This window comes from Otolemur garnettii, unplaced genomic scaffold, assembly GCF_000181295.1.
Source record: "Otolemur garnettii isolate 467f Iridium unplaced genomic scaffold, OtoGar3 scaffold00031, whole genome shotgun sequence".
NCBI classification, from domain to species: domain Eukaryota; kingdom Metazoa; phylum Chordata; class Mammalia; order Primates; family Galagidae; genus Otolemur; species Otolemur garnettii.
In genome coordinates, this window is record NW_003852426.1 from 9802860 (window position 1) to 9829655 (window position 26796).

Sequence of the window (26796 nt, forward strand, 5' to 3'; positions counted from 1 at the left end):
CTACCTGTAGGTGGCCTGACTGCTTGTGTGAGCAGGAGCAAGTTTCTAGACCTATCAGTGCCTTGGTTTATTCACCTGGGCATTGGGATGGAGCCAGGTGACATGGTTGTGGGGAGGATCATAGGTCCTTGAAAAATGGTAGCTGCTCCTTTCCCACACACCCCCCACCCTATACACCACCCTGATCTGCCACATACATGCTTTCCTGCCTTCCAAAGATTTGGGACTGGCTGCTCAGCCAGCCTCTGTTGGGCTTCTAGACCCTGGGGAGCCAGGCGCAGGACAGGGCCCATCACTCAGCACTAAGCCGCCCCCAGCTCTGCCTGCTGCTTGCAGCTCCATCCATCACCTTTAATTTTATTTGAGCAGGAAATAGGTCCTGGTGGTGCCCATTTATGATTGAACACGGTTTTATTGCTTTCTCCATGAAGATAACGGCCACTGCACCGGCCCCCTGCCAGCCTGCTCCCCTCCACACCCCTCCCACTTGCCAGGCTAATTATTTCCCTTTTTTGACACTTAGAATCACCCACTCTACCTCCCTCTCCCCTCTCCCTGAGTGAGGGGCCCACAGAGACACTCACCACAGGCTCTGATGGTGTAATTCTTTCTGGCCCGTCCAGGAGCTCTCCTTGGCTGAGGCTGGCAGGTGTCCCTGCCCCCCACCCAGGCCCCTGGAAGCAGGAAGAGAGCAGTCCTGGAGCTTTCTTGGGCTGGTCAAGGGCTAGTCTGTGGAGAAGCTTCACAGTGTGCTCTGGGGTCGTGGAGAAGGAAGGGGTTGTCTCAGGCAGGGGCCTGGCAGAAAACATGCTCAGCTAGGAATTCGGAGAGAATTTAAGTGGAGTGGTCCCTTACAGAGGCTGGGTGGGGTTAAGGATCTGGTAAGGTATATACAACAGCAGGGACTTCTCTAGTGGGAAGTTTTATCACGCTTACACCGGAGAAGCAAGGAGCAAGAATGGGACTGTGGGTCCCATGAGAGCTGGAGCCATGATAGAGTGGCCACCCAGCAGGACTGTAACACAGAGAGGCAGAGCCCCTGCCAGGACCTCAGAATCAAGGCAGGGAGGGAGCAGGAGAAAGTGCCCCAGTCTCCATCGCCTTCCACCCTCCTGTCTTCTGTTGATCCCTCTCATTGGCCAAATCCAGCAGGCCAGGGAATCTGAGGGATGCTGTCCCAGGACTCAGCCTTGTAAGGTGCAGAGCAAAGCAGAGGAATGGGTGACTTGAGGAAGAATTAAAAAGAAAACAATTACCAGACTTCTGAGCTGTGTCAGGCACTATGGATGCTGCTGAGATCCTCGGGGTATGTGTATGTGTACCTGTGTGTTGAGGCTGAAGGGGCTGGCACAGCGGCCCAGTCAGTGATGTTGAGGGAGGACAGAGCCTCTTCTGCCCAGGGTGTGGCATTAGGAAGGCTTCACAGGACAGGTGACACTCGGGCCAGGCCTGAAAGAACAGACAGATGCAGAAAGGGGGCCCTCCAGGGAGGGAGAACATCCAGGCCAGGCTTTAGGCCTCAGAGCTGCACAGTGTCCTGGGAAAGTCAGCCAAGCCCTTGAATTCTGACCCCTCCAGTTGAGAATGTGGGACTCGGGGTCCATGCAGAGAGGACAGGGGTAGATGAGTCAAGCAAGGAAGATGTTCAGAGGAAAAGCCTAGTTCAGACAAGGTGGTGAGGAGAAGGCTGAAGTGTCTCAGGAGAGCCTGTGGCCACTGGAGGGCCCTTCACCAGCCTCATTACCCACAACAGCCCATCTGCTCATTACACATTCCCCGGGGCTCCTAGCTGCACCTCTCCCGATGCTTACCTGTTTGTCAGCCTAGTTACTTCTACGAGAGTCATCACATGCTTTTAACATAGCTGCTAACTCTCAATGCTAGGAAACTCTGCCACGCGCCTCCCCTGAGGAATGTTACGCTGAGGACTTTTACAGCAGGCTGTAGTTGCCCTAGGGAAACTGAGACCCTACATGGGCTCCAGAGGTGTTCTAGCTGAAGTGGTGTCACAGCCTCCATTTCCAGCCTCAGGAAAGAAGTGCTCTTTTGAGAAATCTGGAGGAGGCAGCAGGGCCTCCACTGTAGCCGTGTCTTAAAGCCCTACTATGTATGGACACTTCACAGGCTTCCCATTTTACAGATGAGGAAACTGAGGCCCAGGAAAGTGAAGTGTCTTGTTCAAGATCCCACAACTGGTTGGGGGCAGAATCAGGCTTTGAACTTGAGCCTGCATAGTTCAGAACCTGAGGTCCTTGTAAGTCCTAATGCTCTGTGTTACTACCCTTCTCCTTACCATCTTGTCTTTAGCCCAGACTCAGAACTGATGCCTTTGACCCTAATACCTCTACTTTGGGAAGGGGCTGTACATAGCGGCTCTGAGTCTCAGCTTGTGTGTCTGCAAAATGGGGCCCCAGTAGCCCTTGCTGGCGGCCTTTGTTGCCAGGGTGCAGGAGCTAATGGATTCCCGAGCAGCTCTTCACAGCTCTGAGTGTTGGCATACACGTGGAAGGGCGGCTGTTAGCTTGATTACAGACACCGTGGCAGTTTCCGGGAGGGGAAGTGTTTAATTGGGGGTTTTATTTTCAGCACCAGGGTCTGACTTAATGAAATATCCCTGGGCCTCCTGGCATGTGGCTACCCCCGTGTGTTTACAAGCCCTGCGCCAAGCCTCTGGCTGTGACTTACCAGCTCCTCCCAGGCTAGATAAAGCTGGGCTGATAAGTAGGGCTATGCCCTGACCCACCCCACCTCCAGCCAAGATGGGTGTCTGGGGACCATGGGTCCAGCCAGGAATCAGCCCTGGCTTTTAATATTTGATGCTAATGAGGGTAATTGACAGATCCACTTGAACAGGCTTGCTGAGCTTCTCAGGGACACAGTGCTGCTTTCACTCTGCACCAGCAATGCACACATCTGTGCTGGCACCACCTCCCCACACTCCCAGCTGGCCAGGAGTAGGGGCTCAGGAATGGTGCAGGCTGCCTGGGGTCCACAGAGGCAAGGAGACCTGCTGGAAGGGGACTGAATGTTGAGAAGTCCAAGCCTGGAGGAAGGGCAGAGGAGAGATGGCATACAGCCATTGTTGACTGTTAACAGCAAGTTTGCCTGCTGACTTTTGACTTGGGGAGGCAAAGAGCTATGTGGGTTTGAATCCTGGCTCTGCTCCTTCCTAGATGAATGTTCTTAGGTAAGTCAGCTGGCTTCTTAGAGCCTCAGTTTCTTTATCTGTAAAATGGATTAACCATTCCTACTTTGTAAGGTGGCTATAACATTCAAAGATGTCAGGCATACATACAGTAGGTGTTCAAAACCGAGTCTGTGAGTGCACAGACTATGAAGAAAGTGTGAAAGAGCATATAGAGAGGGAACCTGCAATTATGGAATGCTTACTGTATGCCAGGCCCTAGGCCAGCTGTGGGAAGTGGGTCTTATTAACATCACACTGCTGTGGGCTGAGTCCTAGTAAATGAGTGGTTAGGTGGCTTGCATCCTCTCCTTTCCCCTGGTCTCTTGGCCTCTCTCCGTCCTTCCCTCTCTCCTTTCCCCTGGTCTCTCGGCCTCTCTCCTTCCTTCCCTCTTCCTCTCATCAAAATGAGCTGCCAGAGTAGGCTCTGGCAACAGTCTGATTCCCATGGAGTTAGCCCAGGTCCCAGGTTTACTGCTTTGGGGGTATCTGCAGCCCAAGACTGGTTTTGCCTCATGTCAGAAGACCTGAGCCCTGGTGGAGAGTCTCAAGCATCCATACACAGCTCAGAGAGGCATTTGGACGCCTGGGAGGAGCCCTTCCAGTTGCTAAAGTCAGACCACGTGCCTCCCGTTTCTGCCCTGTGGATATGGCTGACTTTGTTTATTATAAGTGCAGTAAAGGGGTAACTGGGACACTGTCTTTCCCACTGCTGGAAGATCTGCCATTAGCTTTTCAGGTTTTTTTTTTTCCCTTTGTCTGTTTGTTGTTGAGACAGAGCCTCAACCTATAGCCCTTGGTAGAGTTCCATGGCATCACAGCTCACAGCAACCTCCAACTCTTGGGCTTAAGTGATTCTCTTGCCTCAGCCTCCTGAGTAGCTGGGACTACAGGTACCCACCATAATGCCTGGCTACTTTTTGGTTGTAGTTGTCATTGTTTGGCAGGCCCAGGCTGGATTGAACCTGCCAGCTCTCATGTATGTGGCTGGCGCCTTAGCTGCTTGAGCTACAGGCACCACCCAGCTTTTCAGGTTTTTGTTTCATTCTAGGTGAAGTTTCTTTTAAAATGCACGTTGTTCCAGAAGAATTAATTGCACAAGGTGGCTCGCCCCCTGTATTACCAGAAAACTCTGCCTCTCGAAGAGGGGCCTAGCTGAGGGTTTGTAAAAGCAGCTGGGAGGGAGCAGAAGGAGGAAAAGGGAGGCTGGCTGTGGCTGGGGGTCGGGTCAGGCCGGAGGGAGGGGCTGTCTAGGCCCTGCAGGGCTGACAGCAAAGGTTTCCCTGCCATAACAGTGGGCGGTGCTGGAAATAGAGCCCCTGACCTAGGTGACGGCCCAGTCCTGGGTCCCTGAGGGGTAGGCCCTGGAGCTGCCACACTCCTCATCTCTCTCTCTCTCTCTCTCTCTCACACACACACACATGCACACGTGCTAATAAGGCCTCTTCCCAGGAGACCCAGTTCAACTCCTGTCTCTCCACTGGAATGGAGCTTGACCACTCCCCTGCTCCCAGGTCCCCCGGCGCCTTCTCCATTCTCCCCTGTGGACTCAGGCTGTGCCTTCCTCTCTCAGCTGGGGGAGCTGGGCTTTAAGATCTGGTCTTTAAAGTGTTTAAAGTCTTTCAAAGTTTTCCTGGTGGCTCCAGATTCCTCCTTGATCCTCTGTGCTCCCTCCCTGTGCTCACTTTCCACTGCTGGGCCCTCTCGCCCCAGTTCCTGGCCCTGGTATCAAACTTCAGTTCTCCTGCAAGCAGCTGATGAGTGAGTCATTTCTTCCTAGACATAGTAAGCACCTACCTCTCACAGCCTCATGTCAATTGTGGGGCCAGAAGCCACCCATCTCCCCAGCTAGGTGGACAGCAGGGCCTGGTGGAGGACTGCTAGGACGAGAATGGGCACAGGTGATGGCCCGCCTTCCTTCTTCTGGGCCTGTGTTTGATCTCTGTTGGTTTGCATTCATGCTATTCCTTCCCCAGGTCTTTTTTGCTTTTTCTCTGAGTCTTGAGTCCTTGAAGCCAGGGACTAGGCTGCCTCCCTCACCCTGGGAGCTCCCTGAGAGAGGGGCTGGGCAGGTCTCCAAGGCCAGTCTTACCAGGAGACCCAACATATGACTAGAGGGCACGTGAAGGCAGGAGCTTGTTCTTCCCCCTTTGGAGGGAGGATCTCCAAGGCAAAAGCTTTATATGCACCACGAGGCTGTGCGTTCTTTTTAGATCAGGAGGTCTTTTAGGATAGGTCTGTGTCTCCTCCATCAGACTGGACTTCTCAAGTGCAGGGTCATGTCACTCCCTCAGATTAGGGCTCTTCCTTTCTCTCAGGAACTCAGTGTCAGCTTCATTCCCAGGATCTACAACCCCTGAGAAGTGTGGAAACAGGTGGGCACTGAGTCCTGAGAAGCAGAAATGGTAGTGAGTGACTGTGGAGCTGGCAGGGCTACCATTGGGCAGTGCCAGGCATTATCAGTAGTGTCATTTGAGGCTGAAGTCGGGGACATGGAACTGGGTCGGGTTAAACTTGTCTCATCTCAAAGATGTGGATTCATCAAACTGTGTCCCAGGAAGCATAAGAGGAAAGGCTGATGGTGGGACTGGGCAACCCTCACTGTGGTCACCCTCTGTGCTGTCCCTGGGCTAACAGGGGATATGGCATGGGAGGCAGGGGAGGAGGGCCCAGGGGTGGGTGTGTGTGTGTGTGTGTACATGTGTGTGTGTGAAGAGGGGAAGAGGGTGTTACCAACTCAGAGACCTCCATCCTGGGGGAGCAGGGTGACCGTCAGGACCAGAGGAACGAGGCGTCCAGCATTGGGCTGAGGCTCAGTGATCGGGTCTCCCCACTCCAGTGCTGCAGGGCCATGTGTACCGCTTCTGCACAGCTGAAGGCCTCTGGCTGCGCAAGGACAACTCCAGCATACCCTGGAGGGACCTGTCAGAGTGTGAGGAGTCCAAGCGAGGGGAGAGAGTGAGTTGACAGGGCTTCTGAGCCAGGGAGCGGGTAGCAGGGTCTCAAGTTCATTGTAGTGGAGACCTGGGCTTCTGGTGGGCCCTGCTGTGGTGTTCTCATCCATCCTCCTGCCTCTGGGGGCTTCACATGTCCTGCTTTCTGGACAAAGCGGTTTGTGTTCACCTCCCTGGCCTTGGAACAGGGCCAAGGAAATCCAAGAACCATCCCCACGGGGTGTTTTGTTTCTTGTTCTGCTATCCCCGGTGGGGCCTGCCGTGGAGCCCCAACTCTGCCCCTGCCTCATGGGAAAGAAGAGTGTGGGGGAGAGGGCCATGGGCTGTCCATGCACACGCATGTCCCCTGTGTCACACAGAGCTCCCCAGAGGAGCAGCTCCTGTCCCTGTACATCATCTACACTGTGGGCTACGCACTCTCCTTCTCTGCGCTGGTCATCGCCTCAGCCATCCTCCTCGGCTTCAGGTAAGGGGCCTGGACCCGGGGTGGGGGCCACTGCACCCTAACTCCCCAGGTAGAGGACAGGACCACCAAGCCAGAGCCACTATGTGATGGGTTCTTCTCTCAAGAGCTCTCCAGACAGCCTTCGCTATAGAATATGATACAACCCTGCGTCCTTAGCCTAATCTCCACCAGGTAAATGTGTATCTATGCTGCAAAAAAGAAAGAAGTCACATAGGTACTCCCCTCAAAACCGTAACAATGGGTGGGAGGGTTATAGGAAATCCCAGGAAAGCCTCTCAGTGTGTGCACCTTTAATGATCTTAGAAAAGATCTCAGGAATCAGAGAGTCTGCACGCCTTGGAGCTTGTCAGTCCCAGAGGAAAAGTTCTTCTATAGGTCTAACCTAGGAGACATTTTCCTTCCAAGCTAGGAAGAACCTCCCTCTGCACTTGATAGGGGTGGACATGGCGGGCACGATGCAAGGATGGAGGGATTCTGTGGGAATCAGGCCTCAGGACACCAGGCGGCAGGGACAGGAGAGGCGGCATTTGCCCTCCCTCCCTCCAGACACCTGGCACGGTCCTGGGCACACCGTGCTCTGTAAATGTGTTTACTCAGTGAATGTTCTTCTTTTTTATTATGAAGCGTTTCAGGGTTCAGAGATACAGTGACTGATACTGTGATCACTCCTGCACACACTTCCCGTGCAGTTACACCTCCCTGGGTGCCCCTCCCTGGTCTGTTCCCTCTCCCTGCCTTACCCCACCAGAGGTAACCTCTGAATGGGCCCTTTAATTCCCACACATCTCCTTACACGTTTACCACATTCATGAATATCTGTGAAAATACATACCATGGTTCGTGCCTTTTTATTAGCATGCTGTACTTATTTGTCTTAGTCTATTCCCTCTGTTTATAGCAAAATACCTTAGACTGGGTAATTTATAAATAATAGAAATTTTAATCTCACAGTTCTGGAGACTGAGAAGTCCAAGATCAAAGCATCAGCACATTTGGCGTCTAGTAGGCTCTCTGCTACCGAGATGGCCCCTTCTCAATGTGTCCTGACTTGGCAGAAGAGCAAAAGGGCCTCCTCAGGCCTCTTTTGTAAGGCGCTAATTCCATTCTCGAGGTGACCTAATTGCCACCTCTTAACACTATTGCATCGGGGATTAGTTTCAACATGAATTTTGGAGGCACACAACATTTATACCCCTGTTGCCCCCAATTTATGTCCTCCTTACATACAAAATACATTCATTCCATCCCTGAAAGTGTTCTCATCCCAGCACTAACTTTAAAGTCTAAGTTCAAAGTCTCATCTAATCTGATATGGGTGAAATTCAAGGCACAATTTACCCTGAGGGAGTTTGCTCTCCAGCTGTGAACCTATGAAATCAGAGAGGTTATGTGCTTCCAAGGTACCACGGTGGGGCAGGCATGGGATAGACATTCTGATTTCAAAAGGGAGACATAGAAAGGAAGAAAAAGATAAGTAATCCCAAGTAAATCCAAACACCAACATGGCAAATAGCATTAAATCTTAAACCTCAAGAATAATCTTTGACGCAATGACCTGCCTCCCTGATACACTGAGGTGGAGGTTGGGTCCCCAGGTTCTAGCAGCTCCACTCTTACAGCTTTGCTGACTCAGCTCCCATGGCAGCTCTCCCAGGCTGGATTGCACACTAGTGGCTCTACCAACCCCCACAACTCTGCTGGTCATTGTTTTAGTGGCTTCTCTGTGGAAGGCCCCACCCTTGTGGACATTCTCTGCCTGGGGCCTAAGTATCTACAGGATGTCCTTTGAAATCTAGGTGCAGGTGACTATGCTCCCTGCAGCTTTTACACTCTCTGTACCTGCGAAGTTAGTGCCATGTGGACACTGCTGAGATTTACTGCCTATGCCCCCAGAGGGGTGGCCCAAGTCACACCTGGGCCTGCTTGAGCCACATCTGGGGTTGGCAAGGAGTGCCATGCCTGAATGCAGGGAGCAAAGACTTGAGGTGGCCTTGGCAGTGAGTCCTAAGGTTTTGTAGTGCCTTGGGCCCTTCTCCAAAACTGTTCTGTTCTCAAGGCCCTGGAACTGTGGGCCTGTGATCTCTGAAGTGCTTCAGGGTCCTTTTTCCACTGAATGGATGAGGAGCACCTGGCTGCTTCTATCTATACTAATCTTATCAAATGTTCACTTGGCCACAGCCTGTTACACTCTTTTGAACAGGCTTTTGCATTCGTTATATCCTGGCCAGGCTGAGAACTTTCCAAATCTTTAAATTCTCTTCCCTTTTAATTATAAACTTTATCTTTGTTTCTCTTTCCTTGTATGTTACTATAAGCAGTCAAGAGAAGCCACGCTGCACCCTCAACACTTTGCTTAGAGGTTTCTTTCACTGAATATCCTATTTCATTCCTAATAAGTTTCTCCTCCCACAAAATGCTAGGGCACAGACACAATTCAGCCAAGTTCTTTGCCACTTGATAACAAAGATGGGCTTTCCACCAGTTTCCAATACCATGTTTCTATTTTTGTCGAAGACCTGGTCAGAATGGTCTTTACTGCATATTTCTACCATTATTCTATTCATAACCAATTAATCTCTAAGAAGACTGAGACTTTTATATACCTGTTGTCTTCTTCTGAGCCCTCATCAGAATCGCTCTTTATAGTGCCTTCATGGCAACATGGGCTTTGTCTAGCCTGGTTCTCCAAACTCTTCTAGCTTCTGCCCATTACCCAGATCCAAAGCCACTTGCACATTTTTTATAGCAGCATCCCAATTCAGCATACTTTTTTATAGCAGCATCCCATCTCAGTACCAATTTCTGTCTTAGTCTCTGCCTGCTGTTATTACCCTTGGACTGGGTCATAATTTATGAATAATAGAAATTTATTTCTCATAGTTCTAGAGGTTGGGAAGTCCAAGATCAAGGCATCAGCAGATCTGGTGTCTAGTAAGGGCTTGCTCTCTGTTTTCAAGAAGGTGTCCAGTCCTTGTGTCCTCACATGTCAGAAGGGCAAAAGGGCTTGCAAAGTCACTTAGGGCTCTTTTATAAGGGCACTGATCTCATTACTGAGGGTGGAGCCCTCCTGATCTAATTACCTAAAGGCTTCACCTCTTAATACTGTTGCATTTGGGATTCAATTTTAGCATGAATTTTAGAGGGACACAACATTCAAATTATTTTTTTGTTTTGGCATGTTTTTGTGAGATTCATGCACATTGGTATAGGTAGTTCTCTTTCATTAATTTTAACTTTCATTCCATATCCCATTGTATGATATAGTATAATTAATTTACCTGTTATCCCTTTAATGGACATTTGAGGTATTTTTTTCTTTCTGAATTATAAACATTAGTACAATGAGCATTCTTACTGATGACCCCTTGTGTGTTTCTCTGGGGCATGTATCTAGGAGTAAAATCACCAGGTTTGCATACCACCTGCCTTTGCAAATTAACTGGGTGTTGTTAAGTTGCTCTTCACAGTAGTCATATCAATTTGCCCTTTCACCAGTAGTGAAAGAGAGCTTCCTTTGATATTATCACCAGTATTTAATATGTTCAGACATACTTGTTGTTAATCTGAAGTGTGTGAAATCTCATTATTTTAATTTGTGTATCCGTGATTCCTAGAGTGATCAAGCATTTTTTCATGACTTATACTGTGAATTGCTTGTTCATACCCTTTGCTTACTTTTTATTGGCTTATTTGGATTTTTCTTTTTCATTTTAATCATTCGTTATGTATTTTAGATATTAACCCAGGATATACCTTCTTTGTGGTTTACTTTTTCATTCTATGGTGGCTGCTATGCACTGAAATTCTTAATTTGAATAGAATAAAAGTTAACTTATTAAATTTATATTGATAAAATTTATCAATAAATGTTGCCAATTGATAAAAATTAATTTTATTGATTGATTAAAATTACCATTTTTCCCAAGAACAATTTTTTTTTTTTTTTTTTTTTTGGTAGAGACAGACTCTCACTTTATTGCCCTCAGTAGAGTGCTGTGGCATCACACAGCTCATAGCAACCTCCAGTTCCTGGGCTTAGGCAATTCTCCTGCCTTAGTCTCTGGAGTAGCTGGGACTACAGGTGCCCACCACAATACCCAGCTATTTTTTTGTTGCAGTTCAGCTGGGGCCAGGTTTGAACCCACCACCCTCAGTATATGGGGCTGGTGCCCTACTCACTGAGCCATAGGCATCACCCCCAAAACAAATTTTTATAATCTTATTTAAGAAATCTTTTCTTATTTTAGAGTCATGAAGACCACCACCATTTTCTTCAAAATGTTTCAGTGTCTTGCTCTTTTCTATGGTTCTTTGATATACCTGAAATTTATTTTTGTGCATGGCGAAAATAAAGAATTTAATTTAATTTTCCCGCATATACCATGTATATAATTAACTGCCTCTTTACCATTTATCGACAGCCTGTTCCTTCTCCCTTGGTTTGCAATGCCTACTCTATCATACAGTGGGGTTTCATAAGCCTGTGGGTTGGTTTCTGTCATCCACATTCTTTTCTGTTGGTCTGTTTATCTGTCTCCATCCCAATTACTGTGGTTCCTTAACTACTGTATATTTATTAGAAATCTTATTTCTCATATAGCAAAGGCCCTTACTTGGTTCTTCAGGAGTTTCTGGAATATTCTTGGCCCTTGGCTCTTCTTTACACAGATAAGTTTTAAAAGTTCTGTTAAAAAATACTCTGAATTTTTATTACATCTACAATCAATGAATGTGGGGGAGAATTGACCCCCTTCGAGATAGTGAGTCTTTCTGTCTGAATATGGTATGTCTGTGTATTTATCACTAATTTAAATTTTCTCTAATGATTTTAAGCAAGTTTTATAATATTCTTCCTAGAGATCTTCCCCATCCATCATCTGTTAGTCTTACTTCTAGACAGTAAATTAAAAATATTGTAAATAAATTGTTTTATAAATTTACTTTTTAATTTTATTTCTGGCATACATAAATACACATATCAGCAACCTTGCTGAACTCTCCCCTTAGTTCTAATATTTTGTAGATTCTCTTGGATTTTCTCTGAAGAAAATCTGTCATCTAGAAATAATAACCATTTTTTAATTTCCAATTCTTATACTTTTTATTCTCTTGCCTCATTATAGTGGCTAAGATCTGTAGTTAGAATGTTCAATAGAAGTGATGATAGCAGACATCCTTATTTTGCTCCTGATTTTAAGGAAATGCTCTACATTTTCTCAGTTAAGAATGAGGTTAGCTCCTAGTTAGGTAGGTAGTCTTTATAAGACTAATGCCCTTGTATTTCCAGGTTGCTACGCATTTTTACATGAAAGGATATTGAAATGGTATCCAACACTTTCTGAATTCCTACCATGTGCCTAGCCCCACCTGCCTCTGCAAGGCAGACCACAGACATTTAAGACATAAGCCCCATCATGAAGAAGCAAAGCAAAAGTCCCCACTGGGGAAACTGATACTCAGGCACAAATCTCTTTGGTTATGCATGACTTTGTGTAAAAAAAGATACTGCAGAGAGAAGAACAGAATACAGATGGGAGGAGCAGGTAGTGACTACAAAACTGAAGCCTTCATGGGGAGGCAGGTCTTAAGTTGCACAGAAGGATTTTCAAGGTTATGGGGAAGAAGGGCATTCACACAGGAAGGAAGACAGGAGCACAGATTCAGAGCCAGAAACATGCCTGCTGTGTGTGTGAGCCCGAGAGCTGCCAGTTGTAGAGCAGACCTGTGGGCATCTTGCCAGGGAAGGGGCTGCTTTCTCCCTCAGACACCTGCGCTGCACCCGGAACTACATCCATCTGAACCTGTTTGCATCCTTCATCTTGCGAGCACTGTCCGTCTTCATCAAGGATGCAGCCCTCAAGTGGATGTACAGCACGGCCGCCCAGCAGCACCAGTGGGACGGGCTCCTCTCCTACCAGGTGTGTTGTGTGTCCCCGAGGGCTTGGGGAGGGACGTGCACTGAGGGAAGGCCTACCACTGTGCCCCTACCCAGGCTTGGGACAGGGGAAGTCAAGAGCTTCCTGGCCATCTCTACTCTGATGGGAGAGCTAGTCTACCTTGAAGGCCCCCCATTCTGGTGGGAAAGGGAGTCTCTCTGGAGAGACAATCAGTCTACCTAGGGAGGCTCCAGTCTAAGGGAGGGGACACTGCCCTAGGGAGTTCTCTGTCTATGCAGACAGACTTGGATTTGAATCCCAGCTCTGCCACTTACTAGCTGTATAATTTTGGGCAAGTCACTTGCTTCTCTGAGGCTCAGCTTTCTTACCTGCATGGAGATATTACTTTCTTCCATTCAGGATAGTTAGGATTCAGTGAGCTGAAGTAGATCACATTCTTGGCACTGGCTCTGGCCAGAAGATGTAAACTCTCTCAGCCTGCATTAACCATGGCAGGATAGCAGTGGGGAGAAGACAGGAGGGGCATCAAGAGAGGCAGGGGGTGGCCGGATGTGAGGGTGCACACCTATAACCTCAGCACTGTTATTTGAGGACCAAGAGTTTGAGACTAGCCTGTGCAACATAGCGAGACCCCATCTCTAAAAATATTTTAAAAATTAGCTGAGCATGTTGGTGCACATCTGTAGTCTCAGCTCTTTGGGAGGATGAGGCAAAAGGGTGACTTGAACCCAGGAATTCAAGGCTGCAATGAGCCATGATCAGGCTGCTGCACCCCCGCCTGGGTAATAGACTAAGACCTTGTCTCAAAAAAGAGAGACAGTGGCAGGTGCCAGAGCTGTTGTCCCCATGGGCCCCTTCCTGTGCCCCCAGGATTCTCTGGGCTGCCGCCTGGTCTTCCTGCTCATGCAGTACTGTGTGGCGGCCAATTACTACTGGCTCCTGGTGGAGGGCGTGTACCTGTACACGCTGCTGGCCTTCTCCGTCTTCTCTGAGCAGCGGGTCTTCAGGCTCTATGTGAGCATCGGCTGGGGTAGGTCCCCGTCACTCACCCGGGCCTGTGGCATGAGGGCGGGAGACCCTGACTTCTCTTCCAACTTGGTACTCAGAACATACTGCTGGGCCAAGGGGTGGCGCCTGCTGGATAAGCCCCTCCTGAGCCCTGGACCCTGCCTGTGGGCTGCTAAGGCACTACAGGGGTTATGGTCCCCCCAACTTTGTGTAATTCTCCTCCTTTGGTAGAAGGCTGTACCCCATCTGGCTAAATGCTACCCCCTTCCACTATCATGCACACCATTGGAGTTCATGGCATGGTCCTCAAATCCTCTGCTTCTAAAGCCACATGGGGACAAAGCTCTATACCTACCTAGTCCAGGGCAGCCCAAGGCCCTGAGGGAAATGGTGAGTCCCGGGCCTCAAGGTGGGGCAGGGGTTCAGTGAGTGGGGGTGGAGGCTGGAAAGCCGAGGCTCTGTCACATGATAATGAAGAAGAGGGCTCAGAGGGAGCCACATAGGGAGGGCAGGGCACCTAGAGGCCAGCCATGGGAAGGGGTGGGCTGCAGATGTGCCTGGAGCCCAGCTGGAAATGTTCTAGCCAAAAAAGTTTGCTAGGAACCATCGTGTCTTTTTTTTTTGCTGGAACATTTCTGGCTGTGCTTCTGCCTCTCACCATGTGGGGTTCTGAGGAGGGGCAGGGCTGGGGTTGGGCAGGGTGCTGGGACCCCTGCGCTGCTGGGAAGGCAGATGCAGCCGGTTTTCCAAAGCAGCCCAGAGACACCCACCGGCGTGCCGTCAGAGAATGGGCCCTGCCCTGGGCCCTGCCCTGGGCCCTCCCTAATCTGCCACCTCCTCTGCCTGGCTCCCTGCTCCCCAGGGCCCAGCTTGCCACCCATTCATGCAATTCCCGTCCTTCCTCCTTCACCTCAGGCTGCTCTGACCACTGCTGCCCCGACCTCCAGGGACTTCCAGGGCAGTAGCAGCCAGACTCCTCCCTCAACCTCCCCTTTGCCCCCAATTGCAGTCCTGCCTCTGAGACTGTGAGGCTTTTCTCCATCCAGGAATTTTCTTGAGGCGTCCTTCCCACACCACGCTGCGAGATGCCTCCTTGGAAAGCTGCCTCAGGCCACCTGGCCCTGGTGGCTCTGGGCTCTCTCTGGCCATCTCAGCCTGCCTATTCCCTGTCCTTGCACTGCATTCATTTTGCTGGTGTTCCTCAGCCACCTTGCTCTTATAGCTACTCAGGGAAGAGTAGCTCCCAAGAGGTTTCAATGTGATGAGTGTCTTGAGAGAGGGTCAGGGACATAAAGGCAGAGCAGGCCTCCTGGTCCCAGGCTCTGGGCTGGCAGCTTGTCATGCACAAATGTCTAGCCTGGGTGGTATCACCTCAGTTACCTGTGGCCCCACCGCCAAGCAGGCTCAGGCCTCTGCACAGGAGGGCAGGTGGACCTGACTCCTGCTACCGATGCCACTCCTCCCCGTCCTCTCCCCTAGGACCCAGTTCCTCCTCCTGGCCTTTCCACCACCCAGGCATCTTCCTCTTGTTGGGGCAGCTGGAGAGCCCTGCAGCTCGCTAGGGGTAGGGCGGAAGGAGGCCATCTAGGGGAGCTCCGGGAAGGCTGTCCTTAGGTCAGAGACTGTGTCTGTCCATTCTGGGAAATAGCATCAGCGCTGTTGGTGCCTGTCACCATGGCAACCAAAGGGCAGGAACAATCACAGGGCCAGTGTGATGTGTGCAGAGAGGGGTTCAGTAGGTTGGGGACATAGTGACCTGGATGTCTTTCAGGGGACTTGGAGGAGTGGGTGCCAATCCTTCTTCTGCCACCTCAACCTGGGCTCAGGCTCAGGGTCTGTGGGAGCACTAGGGTAGGACCCAGGGGACACATCCTTCTCCAGCCAGAACAGCCTTTTCTTCAGGAATTGGGATGGGGAGAAACAGAAACAGAGGGACAAAGACAAATTCACAGATTTCTGAGCCCAGTTGAGAAGCCAGGAGGCCTCGCTCAAGTCGGGATGCTTGGGAATCAACATTTGGCTTCATGTGCAAGTAGAAGAATTCAAATTAGAGGACAAGGCAAGGTTGGAGGGAGACCCTAAAAGCCGTGGCAGCTTCCGCTCAGTTTACAGGCAGTTGGGTACCCCTAGAAACCCACCACAAGGAGGCTGTACGGGCGGGAAGGCGAGTGATGGATGAGGGAATCGTTACTTCCCTAAGCTGGTTCTGTGTGTCGTAATTGGAGCTTATTTTCTCTAACCTGTCTTGCTGGTTTTCTAAATGGGAGAAGGATGAAACCAGCAGGGAGTAATGTTTGCATGTGGCAGAGCTGTGCCTGTGTTTTTTAAAAAAGGCCTTGTTAAAGAAATGCTGATGGACGAATGGAGCTCACCAGGACGGGCAGGTAATGGGAGTGAGCTCCCCAGCCCCGGAGAGGGGTCTCAGAGAGAAGGGACAGCAGGTAGCTGGGGAGCCCAAGAAAGAGGCATGTGTATGTGTGTGTGGTCTGGGGAAGTGGCATTGTCTCGCCTAGAGAGCTTCCCTTCCCTCGTGGACATACTGGCTCACTCATCACTCCTTCATTCATTCATTCCATTCCCATTGAGCACTCTCCACGTGGCAGGGCCTGTGCTGTGTGCTGGCCCTGGAGGTCATCCTGTTCCTTGTCCAGGCTTAAGAAGGCCTGTTCCTAAAGCACAGTGGAGGCTAAGAGGCCTGGTTTGTGTAAAAATGAACAGGCAAGGAGAGAGAGAGAGCTGATGAAGAATGCTGGCCCGCCATGAGCTTCTCTGCCTCCTCCCTCCCTGTGACAGGGAAGAGCTGCTCCCTATCCCCCTGATGCCCTTGAGTGGACATCGATGTGCTGAGGATAATATTGGCAGTGGTGATAGGGAAGGCTCTGAAGTGGTCTGCCCTGGAAATATGTTCCTGGGGGACCCCCCTAAAGCAACATGTGCACACACCTGGACCACTCACCGCACACAGACACGCACACTTGTGTCTACACACCCTTATCTATCTTGGCCACTCACATCTCCATGCTAAGGGAGGCCAGGCTTGGAGAAAGTCAGTGCAGGAAGCTGCTGAGGGTGGCTGGGAGTGCGGGATGGCAGCGCTGAGGGTGGCTGGGAGTGCGGGATGGCAGCCCTGGGTTCTCATCCTACCTGTGCCCTTCGGAGCTGATCCATCTCCTCATCCGTCCTGTGAGGGTGGATAGCCAACTTAGTCCACCAGCACAGACTGCGCTCTCCAGGTGAGCTGCCACCGCGGCTCTGAGGGGATGAGGCCTGGCTCTGCCTTCTGGGAGGGAAACTAGTTCTGTTAGTTATCTACTGCTGCCCGAAACTCAGCTGCTTAAAATAGTAAACAATTATCATCTCAGAGTTTCTGCGGTCAGCAGTCTGAGTTCGAGTTAGCTGTATACCTCTGGCTCAGGATCCCCGGCAGATGCAGCTGAGCCACTGACCAGGGTGGCCATGACTCAGGGCTTACCGGGGATGAAGAAGCTGCTTCTGAGCACACCAGGCTGCCAGCCGCAGCCTCAGCTCCTTGCTGGCTATTGGCTGGAGGCCTCCATTACCGTGCTGAGTCTCCTCAGGACAGGACAACTGGGTTCCCCCTGATCAAGTGAGGAGAGGGAGTGCTGAAGACAAACCACAGTGTCTTGATGACCTAGTCTCAGAAGTGACGTACCATCACTTCTGCCATAATAGTGATCACACAAACTAATCCGGGAGCAAGATGGACCACACAAGGCACAAGTACTGGGAGCTGAGAGGTGGTCAAGTCTCGGCTGGGTGGAAAGCATTTATTGTTGTTGCCGTAGCTGTTGTTACCACAGGCTGCTGTGGACAGTGAGTTGGCCTGTTGACATCAAGAATAGGATTTTTGTCTCTATTCCAGCTTCTCCCCGTGCCACTCGCAGGTGCAGGGGCTAGGGGATAGACGGCTGAAAGGGCATCCAGTGGCCGAGGGAGACTGAGACTGAGAGGGCGTGTGGACTGAGTAAGGGAGGAGATGGGCACCCGAGGATTTGGCTGTTCCCACCTCATCCAGCACGCCCTCCCCACTGCATGGCCCTGTCCCCCTACCACTCAGGTGTCTCAGCCAGGGTCCTGAGAGCAAGTCCTGACTGTGGGAAGGACATGGGACATGGGAAGGATGGACTGGTGAGGATCTCTCTCTAAGGCAGGGTCTGGGGAGTCAGCATGGGGCTCCTCCCAGGTACCCAGACCAACCTAGAAAATGTGGTTTGGGGCCAGGCCAAGGAGCAGGGATGGGGGTGTGTGGAGCCTGGGGTAAGGAGAGGCCTCTGGGTTTGTGGGTGGTGGCTCCAGCCTGCCCGCCCCTCTCCCCTCTCTCTGTCCCTCTGTCCTCTCAGGTGTTCCCCTGCTGTTTGTCATCCCCTGGGGCATTGTCAAGTACTTCTATGAGGATGAGGGGTGAGTGTCCTTCCAGGAGGTGGGTGTGCTAAGGTCCCCATCCTTCAAAGCCCATGGGATTCCTTGCCCCTGGGGCATGTTACTCCCACATGTCAGGAAGATAAACAGAGGGACCAAGAGCTTAACCTGTAAACTTCGTTCCCTGATGGCCCCTCTCTGCCAGGCCCCTGACTCTACCCTGGGATTGCATGATGACAAATAGGGGACAGTGGGGTATGCAGTGCCCTCCTGCAGATTTTTCTTCATATCTGCAAGTGACATGCTTCTGTTATTTTGTGTGTGATGCTGGGTATGCGTGTGACTAGTCTAGGTCCGTGAAACGTTGTTTGGAGGCTGTGTGTATCTCTCAGTGCGACTATGTGTTTGTGTGGCTGTGTACTTGGAGGGCTCCGCATGGGTCAGTGGGCCGGCTATTGGGTAGCTCCTGGTGGCCATGTGGGTGGAACTCAGCATGACCATGTGCTTTGGCTGGCCCTCGTGCCTACACCAAGAGCTGGGGTCGCCACGAATGCAGCTGGACACATGTGTGCATCACTCTCCCTCCCCAGCTGCTGGACCAGGAACTCAAACATGAATTACTGGCTCATTATCCGGCTGCCCATCCTCTTTGCCATAGGGGTGAGTGACGATGTAGGTGGGGAGTGGGAGGAGCTACAGGAGGTCTGGGCTGGTATCTGGAGAAGAGAGAGAGGGTCCCCACCTATCTGCCCCTCAGGTGAACTTCCTCATCTTTGTCCGGGTCATCTGCATCGTAGTGTCCAAACTGAAGGCTAATCTCATGTGCAAGACGGACATCAAATGCAGGTGACATAACTGAGCTGGCTTTACTGGGGACCTCAGTCCTTCCTTCCAGCAGAGAGACAGAGAGATGCTGGGATGCTCACCGTGGAGCCCTAGGCTACCTTCTTCTCCCCACCAGGCCTGGGACCCACCCCCCAAGCCTTGTCTTCACCCCAGCCCTTAGCAGACAGCCCTTGGGTGCCTGGCGGCGGGGGAGTGGTCTGGACCTCTATTCCTTACCCGTAGGCGGCCTATCCCAGCATATTTGGGGTGGAGACTCTTTGTGACCCAAAGAGACCAGAGCCTGGTAGGAAGTGGGGAGGGAATAGAAAAGGGAGAAGAGTCCATGGGAGGGGTTCAGAATGACTCTAGTGATCTTTGCTCTGTATCCCCAGACTTGCCAAATCCACACTAACCCTCATCCCCCTCTTGGGGACCCATGAGGTCATCTTTGCCTTCGTGATGGACGAGCATGCCCGGGGGACCCTGCGCTTCATCAAGCTGTTCACAGAGCTCTCCTTCACCTCCTTCCAGGTGACCACACTGCTGGGACCTCTTGCTCTGGAAGTGTGGGAGTGGGGGTGGGGCAGACACCAGCCTGTGTCATGCAGATAGAACAGACTGGCAGGCTGAGGCCTGGGGGAGTGACCACTGCCCAAAGTCCCATGGTTGGCGCAGAGCCAGACAAGAATCCCCAGGTGTCCCAAGTCTTCTCTGCAGGTACATGGGATGAGAAGCTGTCCTGGAGGTAGCCCTGGGCACCTAGCCTGGCATCGAGGCTGCCATCTCCTGGGTGGCAGGCACCCTGCCAGGTGTTCTCCACATATTATACATTTAATCTCACAGAACTCAGGAGATAGGCAGGATTAGCCCCGTTTTACAGAGGGCGAAACTAAGGCCCAGAGATGTGCAAACAAGATTTATACAGTCAATAGTTTCAAAGCAAAGAACTGAAGCTCTCCACTAGCATTAGATGATGGTAAGAGGGTGTGAAAATATAAGAAACTGGTCCCAGCCCCTCAAGAGTGTTACAGAATTCCTACAGCACGTGGAATTGACATGTGTGCATTGACATACATTTGCGGGTACACACACACACAGAAAACAGTTCTGGAGCGGAAGGTCTGAGTGAGCACACAGGGCTGGGTGGGGAATGCTCTCGACCTTCAGAGTCAGTGAGCTTCACTGGGTCAGGCCTCCTTGAGGAGGGGGGTTTGTAGAATTTTGTGGTATCTGAGCAAGGGGCCTTGTTGGTCCTCCAGAAAGGGAATGAGAAAGAACCCACTGCCCCACAGACCCAGGGATTTGAGGAGAGGGATATTGGGGATGGAGCCCCAAAGCACTACTGGCCAGGGCCAGCTACAGGCGCCTCGCTCCTGGTTCGTCCCTACCAACATGACTCTTGTTTCCAGGGGCTGATGGTGGCCATCTTATACTGCTTTGTCAACAACGAGGTAAGGTCTGAGGAGGGAAGGGAGGGACTTCGGTGGGTTGCTACTATTGGCTAGTCTGGAGTGCAATGGGGTCTCAGTCTTTCCAGCTGAAACCCTGCTCACCCCCTGAGGCAATAGAGTGGAGGAGGCATCATGTCCTAGATTGTTTTCTGCACGGGAGTCACCCGTCTGTCTGTCTCTCACATGCCTACATGTGCACATGAGTGCAGGCATACCCTAACAGTATATGAGCCTGGGGAAGACCCAGCCTCATGTGAAGGGGGTCCTGAGTGAACTACTGGGGTAATGAGGGCTGTCTATTGCAAAGTGATTCAACATACACAGTCCCAAGCTGTGGGCTTTAATATTTACTATCTTATTTAATTATCATCCTCATTCCCCCCCCAAAAAAAACCTTGCTAAAATTATGACTTTTCTCTCTCTCTCTCTCTTTTTTTTTTTTTTTGAGGCAGAGTCTTACTCTGTCATCCTCAGTAAAGTGCTATGGTGTCATAGCTCACAGCAATCTCAAACTCTTAGGCTCAAGTGGCTCAAGTGATCCTCTTGCCTCAGCCTCCTGATTAGCTGGGACTACAGGTACCTGCCACAATGCTGGGCTACTTTTAGAGAGGGGGCCTCGCTCTGGCTCAGGCTGGTCTCGAACTCCTGAATTCAAGCAATTCACCCACCTTGGCCTTCCAGAGTGCTGGGATTACAGGCATCAGCCACAGTGCTCGGCCTAAAATTCTGATTTTCACATAGAGAACACTGACAATCAGAGAGAGTAAGAAACCTGCCCTGGGTTTGGAGATGGTGGCAGGGCCAGGATCCCAGTTAACTCTGACTGCCGAAAGAAAACGCCCTGTTTTTGAGCACACAGGCAGGAAGGAGCCCTGGTCTGCTGTGGGACAGGGGCACCTTCAAAGAGCAGGAGCACCTTCCAAGCCATAAAACGAAATGTCACAAACATCACAACATGCCTTCCCCCAAATTCCTTCCAGAGGGGAAAATAAAAAGTTGCAGGGGCAGCAGCTGCAAGGTCCCCTGAGGAAGTGTCCCCAAGAGGATTAGTCCAGCAGGGAGGAGAGTGTTGGCAACCTCCAGCCCGTAGTCTGGGACAAAATTGAGGACTTAACTCCATTCAGGTCCAGGTGAGAGTTTGCACCCATGGGGCTGGGCTCAGGTGACTCAGGGAGACTGGTCCTCAAAGGCCCAGAGTTCATTGTGTGTCTTCTCTGTCCCTGAGCCTGGATCCCAGAGTGCAGAATCTTAGAATCAGTGCATTAATACAGACATGCCCTTTCTAGGTGTGGGGGACACAGAGGGACCAGTGGGCCAAGACCTGCGCATTCCTGGAGCTGTGAGATGGCCACAAAAATTAATGTGATGTGCTGAAAAGATGCAGGGATGCAGACTTCATTCAGCATCAGATTTCTGCCCAGCTCTAGGTCCCATCACTTAATGAGCTGTGTGACTTTGGATAAGTTACATGCCCACTCTGAGGTGAACCTCAGTTTCTTCACCTGAAAAATGGGGGTAATAATGCCTACCTAAGGTATTCCTGTGAGGATTAAATGAGGAACAGTCTGAAAGAGGTGGAAAAGGGGAACAGAGAACAGGCCCCTCCAAAGCGAGATGCTGAAGGCCCGTCCCCAGCTCCTCACAGCTGGTGCTTGGCATGAAGAAACACACACACTACCCTCTCCCCATGCTTCATAAGCAATAGCCGTTTAGATATCATTCCAGGATGCAGTGATTCGCAGACACCCAGGCCTAGGATATTTCAGAGGACACTGTACAGAGAAAAGGAGGCTGGGCCAAAGGCAGAAGAATGGGCTGTTCCCCTGTCCCTGAGGCATCCTCCAGCCTCTCCTGTGCTGGCCTCCTGTGGGAAGGTTGGGCATGGAGCACGTGGCCTTCAGGTCTCTGAAAGGGAGGGAAACCAACATTTCCTAAGGGCTTACTGCACAAGAGTTTTGTAGGGTGCTTAAGTGTTTTATTATACCCAGTGCTGTGCAACAGGTGGCATCCCCAATTTACAGATGAGAAAAGTAAGGCTCAGAAAAGTGAAAAGTATAGCCCAATTCAGCATCTAAAAGATTTTAGAGCTAATGGGCTGGTGCCAGGTAGATGTGGGGATCCCTCCAGGTCTTCAGGGTAGCTGTGTGTGTGTGTGTGGGAGGGGGGCGCAGGCAGAGGCAGTGCCAGGCAGGGGTTGGCCTGTAAATGGGATTCCTGCTCTGCTCCTGTGGGCAGGTGTCAGAGGGCACAGCAGGCTCAGTCTGGAGGGTGGGCCAGGGGATGAGGGAAGGGCCTCACCCAAAAGGCCCTAAGCCCACAGGAGGCAGCAGGATGTGGCAGCCCTGCGCTCCCCTATGGCCGAGTCCTCACAGATGTTGACATGGGAAGACCTAAGCTCTGCAGGTGGCCTTGCCTTTAGGAATTGTTCTCAGCCAGCCCTAAGTTCTGCTGCTTTATATTCCAGCCTGGTGGTGAGATAGGAACAGGTGCAGGGCAGCATATATCCCTGGCGGGGATGAGGAGCAGAGGTCTGTGGGGAGAGACAGGCTCGCTACTGGCACTGTATCCGCTCAGCCCCATTTTCTCTCTCTCCTCTGTCTCCAAAGCCATGCTGTAGAAACACACTCATGAAGCCCGACTTGCACACCCAGGCACCTAGTCACTTCCCTCCTCACCTGCTGCCCACGCTGGCTTGACTTGCAAGCATGGAGGGACAGGCACATACCCCTGCTCTGCCCTTAGCAGGGAACTTGACCCCAGTCCCCCACAGCAGCATCTCTCTGATCAGGCCCCAGCTGGCCTCTCTCCTTGGGCTATCTCAGGCTTGTGCTGTGAGTTCCTGGAGGCCTGGAGACCTATCTTCCCTCAGTGTACTGCCTGGTTCCTTTAAAGTCACCTAAGACTGCTCACACCCTGACTTCTACAGGCACAAGGACAGACACCGGGCCACAAAAGACACACGTGGCTCCAGGGCTGAAGCCTCTGTCCACAAGAGCTGTTCTCCAGAGCCAGGGTTGCCATGGCAATGCCAGGTACTTATGACCATAGGAGAAAAGATGGCCTGGCTGTTGGTCCTACGTGACTGCCAAAGCCTTCACCAGCTGCTGGTGGGCAGGGAGTGGGGACAGGGACAGGACGCTGAGGATGACTTTGCCGTGGCTGGTATCTGAAGCCAAAGTAAGGTAACTTGGGAGCTCTAAGTGGTGGCCCCATCCTGCCACTGCCAGGCTGTGTGATTAGGCATTTACCTGTCTCGCATCAGTCTCCCTAACTGTAGGTGCAGGTGAATGCGCTTTCCCAATTCACTTCAAGTCCTGTGCCCAGCGTGGTGCCTGCCAGAGAGGGTGCCCAGGAAGTGTTTGCAGCACTGCAGACTTGGAGGGCAGGGGCAGAGTGACATCAGATTGTGGGGAGGAAGTGTGTGACCCTTCAAGGATCAGGATCTGTGTCATCTTTGTGGTTTTATTCTGATAACTGAAAACAGAAGGAGCCCATGTTAGATGCTCCTTTATATTCGGGTTTCTCTTTGGCTTCTTTAAAGCCCACATATTAAACATCTGCTGTCTGCCAGGCCCTGTGTGAGGTGCAGGGACACCAAAATGAGGAAGATGTGGCTGAGGCATTCCAGCCAAGGGGGAGGAGGCTTGGCCGGGGACAAGCAGATCTTGAGAGCCACGCAGGCAGGAAGCCTGGAGCCAGTAGCTGGCATTGGAGTTAGGCCCAGTCTAGGCTCAAAACCTGGCTGAGCGGCCTGGGGTAGTATGTAAACGCTCTGCACCTCAGTCCTTCACCTGTGAGTGTGGGACGGTAACAGGAGCAGTTTTGCAGGGCTGATGCAGAGGTTAACTAAAACCATCAATGGAGAATGCTGGCCCTGTAGTGAATGCCCAATACATGGTGGATTTCAGGAGCCACAGCAGAGGTTAGGGAAAGGTGCTGAGGGAGATGGGGCAGATGGGGACACCGTGTGTCCACTCTCCGGGTAGCCTTCTGGGTGTCCCTGAGACCTCTTCAGTCTCTGAGGTGGTTTCCCAAGTGTGTGCCTCAGGTTACCATCTTTTTCCCTCCTCCTCAGAGGGAGAGCTGTGAGACACGTTGGCCTCCCTGCCACTGCACAAGCAGAGACGGCCGTCAGTCTCTGAAGCCCCCATCCCAGCTGTCAGTACGTGCCCTGCACCTGTTCCACCTGGCAGTGAACTGGCACAGAGTTGGGAGGCCTCCGTCCCCCCCGCCAGACTTGGGCTCGTGACGCTGCGGCTGCCTGCTGTCTGGCAGCCAGGCTCTGGGCCATCTCCACTCTACTCAGCACAGAAAAAGTTCTTTTAAGGGATGGCATGCGGCCATGCCAGGCAGCTTGCTGGGCTCAGCTAGATGGATGAGAAGGAGAAGAGGAGGGCTGTTTGCACAGGGGTGGTGGGGCAACGACAGAGTACCTTACACACAGCTGTGGGCGCTGGCTGCCCTGGTGACTTGGCCTGGGGGAAAGAGCCCAGGCCCCAGATACTCTGGTGTGGGAAGGCTGAGGGTCAGGGTGGGGAATGCCAAAGAAGCTGCAGAAAACAAACTTCTGGAAATATTCAGAAGGGGGATCAGACCCCTCAGGATGAGCTGTGCAGCTCCGTTCGGCTCTCTGGGGACCAGAGTCACTGGTCATCACCAGGAGCCCAGCACTGCCACAAACCCTGGAGGGACACAGGCTCTGTCGGCAGTATTATTGGGATTTGTATGTTTCTTCCCCAACGATCTTGTCCCCACGTTTCAACCTGGTTGAGAAGGCTTTTCCAAGGGGGAGGCAGAGCCCAGCAAACAGGACTGGGGTTGACTGAGCCCGCCTGGGCTGCACAGAACCCCCCAGGGGGGTCAGTGGAGAAGCCCCCACCCTGCCCCTGCTCCCGGCCCCCTGCTCTTCCTTCCCTCTGACTCCCCCACGAGGTGCTAGGTAGGGCCCAGAGCGGAGCCCTTGGGGAGTTTAGAAGGGTCTGCTGTAGGCACCAGGGGGGTTAGGGATGCTGTCCCCCTTCTCAGCTGTCCCAGTTGGCATCAGGAGAGTGTGCATCAAGGTCAGGTTCTCTCTTGTCCTCTTCTCTCTCCCATCTCCTGTCTCCCTGCGTTTCTCCCTCACTCTCTTCTCTTCCGTTAAATAATACTGTGATGGATTGTAAAAGGTACTTAGCTGAATCACAGAGTTTAGAGATGGAAAAGACCAATTAGGTCATCAAACCCATCTCCCTCCCGAGGAGATGCGGAAAATAGGAGACAACAATAAACAATTTTATTGGGATATTAATTTAGGCGCCCGAAGGCCTTGACTTGTGTCTCTTAATATAATGCAGTGGATTTTTTCCCTTCCCTACTAATGTAATAATGGAGCCATTTTGTGGGCAGTTGGCTTGCATGATGGCTTTTGTTCCCCTCCTTTCCCCACTGAAGGTCCAGATGGAGTTTCGGAAGAGCTGGGAGCGCTGGCGGCTGGAGCACTTGCACATCCAGAGGGATAGCAGCATGAAGCCCCTCAAGTGTCCCACTAGCAGTCTGAGCAGCGGGGCCACCGTGGGCAGCAGTGTGTATGCGGCCACCTGCCAGGCGTCCTGCAGCTAAGACTATAGTGCCTGCCCCATGGTCCTTGCTGCTGGCTGGGCAGCCACTCCAGGTGGGAGAGACCCTCCCAGGGACAGGGAAGGAAGGGACACATGCACACATACATCTCTGCTCTCCTTTCCGAAACCCACGAGACAGGCAAGTGGGCAGTGCCGCTGAGACCACGGACACATTTTCTCAGAGGAGAAGCAGCCTGCTAATTTGATCACTATGGTGAGAGGAGAGGAAAAATGATTGCTGTGACAATAAGGAGGATTTCTTCCCTTTAAGCTGCAAGGCCCTTGGGGTTCCCCTAAGCAGAGCAGCAAATCAACCCCAGGCTCAAACTCAAGGTCAATGGCTTATTATTGGGATTGGGGCTTGAAAGAGGAGGTAAATCTGAAAGATGCCCACATAACCTCAGCCCAACACACGGCCTAGAAGCCTGCTCTGCCTGTGTCAGTGAGGTCCCCACTTCATCTGCCTTCTCATTGGGAAGCTCTTTGTGTCTGGGGCACTTGCTCCCCTCACTCTACCCCTCCTCTCACCACCCAGTTCCCCTTGGGGGGCTTTGTTTGGGCCACCACCAGCAGCTTTTCTGGAAATGGCTGTGGGTGGTATTGAGAATAAGCATAGAGAAGGTGCCTGAAGATTTTCTGCGGTGGTGCCCACTTCTTCCCCGGGTGTCTGAGTTGCTTTGGTTCCTGTTTCTGCCAGGGAACCAGGGCAGGCCTGCTGCTGAGGAGGCCAGCCTGGCGTGTGAGCTCCAGCTCTGTTTTAATGATGTTCAGGAACCCTCCAGGGTTCATCTTTGGGTACTTTAGGAATGTCTGCATAGTGGGTATAGGTTACCTGCCAGTGCTGGGAACCCAGAGGGCCAAGAGACTTATTGCCTCCACCTCTCCATGGGAATACTTTCTATCCATGACCAGACTCTGTTATCTTGAATAGAGGTTTGGGTACTCCCCTCTAACTTTATGGGATGTGACCAAGAAGAGACTCTCCCAGGGAAACCAGCTGTCTGCATTGTTATCGTGGAGGTGGGCTTCCCCTG

General features: G+C 51.7%; 1 protein-coding gene across 1 annotated transcript in view; it reads left to right on the forward strand.

Moving 5' to 3' along the window:
• Window positions 1-25831, forward strand: part of GLP1R (glucagon like peptide 1 receptor) — a 36283-nt gene extending 10452 nt beyond the window's left edge. The window contains exons 4-13 of the mRNA XM_023512887.1: window positions 6024-6142; window positions 6498-6604; window positions 12369-12522; window positions 13372-13531; window positions 17871-17931; window positions 18480-18549; window positions 18647-18735; window positions 19107-19245; window positions 20124-20165; window positions 25596-25831. Of these exons, the coding sequence (XP_023368655.1) occupies window positions 6024-6142; window positions 6498-6604; window positions 12369-12522; window positions 13372-13531; window positions 17871-17931; window positions 18480-18549; window positions 18647-18735; window positions 19107-19245; window positions 20124-20165; window positions 25596-25763 (1109 nt within the window). The 3' untranslated portion in view covers window positions 25764-25831. The remainder of the gene's footprint in view (window positions 1-6023; window positions 6143-6497; window positions 6605-12368; window positions 12523-13371; window positions 13532-17870; window positions 17932-18479; window positions 18550-18646; window positions 18736-19106; window positions 19246-20123; window positions 20166-25595) is intronic.
• The last annotated feature ends 965 nt before the right edge of the window (window positions 25832-26796 follow it).